This window comes from Sesamum indicum, unplaced genomic scaffold, assembly GCF_000512975.1.
Source record: "Sesamum indicum cultivar Zhongzhi No. 13 unplaced genomic scaffold, S_indicum_v1.0 scaffold00643, whole genome shotgun sequence".
NCBI classification, from domain to species: Eukaryota; Viridiplantae; Streptophyta; class Magnoliopsida; order Lamiales; family Pedaliaceae; genus Sesamum; species Sesamum indicum.
In genome coordinates this window covers 1-2,210 of record NW_011628501.1, presented here as the reverse complement: position 1 = coordinate 2,210, position 2,210 = coordinate 1, and the positions used below count along the sequence as shown (strand labels likewise).

Below are 2,210 nucleotides of genomic sequence, written 5' to 3'. Positions count from 1 at the left end.
GATGGGCCGGGCGCCGGCCGCCACATGGGGGCAGGACATGGAAGTGCCGGATAGAATGTTGTATTTAACTACCCGGTTGTCGTCGAACAATTTTGTTGGAGAGGTTGCCTCGCTCCATGCTGCCAAGATGTTCAGTCCAGGCGCAGTTATATCAGGCTGCAAGAAATGAACACATAAATTACAAGTTTTTTTTGGCCTTACATTGTGATTTCATGTGAATATTTGTTGGATGCTTAAAATGTATACACAACAGGTTAGGTACCTTGAGAATGCTGGGATCGAGAGCATTTGGACCTGTGGAGGAAAAACCGGCCACGAAAGGTGATGGTTTGCTGCCTAAAGCAGTTCTGGCAGAAACGATTCTTGCTGTCGGGTTCTTGTTAGATTTGATGTAATTTAGAATAGTGGCTGAATCATTGGAAAGCACAGCAGTTCCAGGGAGCACATGGGCATCAACTGATATGGAGATTCCATCGACAGGGTTTTGTAAAATAAAGCCAAGACCCCCAGCTCTTCTCACCTCCAAACCCTTCTCCACGTTTGTAGAATATCCTCTTAAGCACAAAACTATCTTTCCTTGTATGAGCTCCTTAGAAAGAGTACCCGAAAGACAGAGCCTGAAAATATAACAATGAGAGTTCATGCCACCATGATTATTATTGTATCCTGTAATATTCATATCTGATTCATGTATAATTACCCGGATGTTTCGCTATAGGTTGTGCCAGGGATTTCGGCATCTCCAGCATAAATCAGAGGATGCATCATGCTTAACTTGTGAGGGGTTACACTTTGGCCCTGAATTTACATAATAATATGAAAACTTGAAGATAGAAATAAGGATAAAAATTGTTTAATTAAGAGTATTTTACCTCAATTTTCATTCCATTTCCAAGCAAGACAGGTGAACTAAAGACTCGATCAATGCTACTTGCAGCAACAGAAATGATCCAGGGAGCCACATTTCTCACTGTAGATGGGGCGGGCCCTGAATTCCCACAGCTCGCCACTACCACAATGTCTTGTTTTGCAGCGTGAAAGGCGCCAAGCGCGATTACATCTTCTCTGTACGACGAGAGTTGATATGGCACAATAGAGATGCTAATCACGTGAACCCCATCGGCAATAGCATCGTCAAAGGCTGCAAGCATGTCTTCGCCAGGGCACGTGCTCTCAAAAATTGTGGACTGGCCCGGGATTGCCCAGCACACTTTGTAAATTGCAAGCCTCGCCATGGGGGCTCCACCGGCTGCTGTGCCATTGGCGAACCCTCCCAGAAGTGTGGTGTGAGGGACCTCTCGGCCTGCCACAGTCGAGGCCGTGTGGGTTCCATGGCCGTCCCTGTCTCGTGCTGACCGGAAATCAGTGGTTTCATTTAAGGGCCCGTAATGTGCCTCGTAACCTTTGAGGTAGTATCGGGCTCCAATCAGCTTTCTGGAGGAAATTGACCAATTAAACCTCAATAAAAGAATTCAAACTTGTGTATGTGTATATATATAGTAGTCACAGTGCTAGTGCAACATATATAGAACTATAACCTTATAGAACAAACTACCTATTACAGTGGGATGCATTGAAACCGACCCCTGGCTGACAGATTCCTTTCCATGATTGTGGAACGGGATCCATTCCTTGATCACTAAAACTTTGTGACTCGGGCCATACACCTGCTCAAATAAACGGACAAAAACAATATGTGAATTAAATATAGGTTAATTGATATTTACGTATTAATATGATAATATTATGTGATGGAGTCAGCTTTGAGTGTTTGACGCATCGAATTCTTGGAGGACTGGGGTCTCAACTAAGAATGCTTGAGTGACGTGAGTCATTTTCTCTGGTTGCCCGAATCTGTTCTGGGCATGAACATGGCCAGAAAAAAAGGACTATTTTTGGTACCTTGTCAGATAAAGAAATTTTTAAATTGAATCTGTAATTTTATATTCTATCTGGATGGCCCGTTTCTTGGTTCCCATATATCTATTTTTCTGCATGAATTGGATGAGATTAATGTAAAGGATTATCTCCAGGGAGACATGATTTTCAGTTACCAGTATCCAGCACTCCAACTATAACATCTTTTCCATAATTGGACAGTGATGCGTCGTCTCCAGTGATAAACCCGGAATTCCCTCCTGCAAGTAAGTCAGTGAATTCCCATGACCTCGTAGTTTGAGTCCTGTAGCTTGTGGGCTCACTTTTGATTA

General features: G+C 43.4%; 1 protein-coding gene across 1 annotated transcript in view; it reads right to left on the bottom strand.

The window, feature by feature from the left end:
* Positions 1 to 2,202, bottom strand: part of LOC105180313 (subtilisin-like protease SBT5.6) — a gene marked incomplete at its 5' end in the record, with an annotated part of 3,221 nt that extends 1,019 nt beyond the window's left edge. Inside the window, 6 exons of the mRNA XM_011103980.1 lie at positions 15 to 156; positions 263 to 617; positions 701 to 798; positions 873 to 1,434; positions 1,556 to 1,667; positions 2,055 to 2,202. Coding sequence (XP_011102282.1) covers positions 15 to 156; positions 263 to 617; positions 701 to 798; positions 873 to 1,434; positions 1,556 to 1,667; positions 2,055 to 2,202 — 1,417 coding nt within the window. The remainder of the gene's footprint in view (positions 1 to 14; positions 157 to 262; positions 618 to 700; positions 799 to 872; positions 1,435 to 1,555; positions 1,668 to 2,054) is intronic.
* Between the last annotated feature and the right edge of the window lie 8 nt (positions 2,203 to 2,210).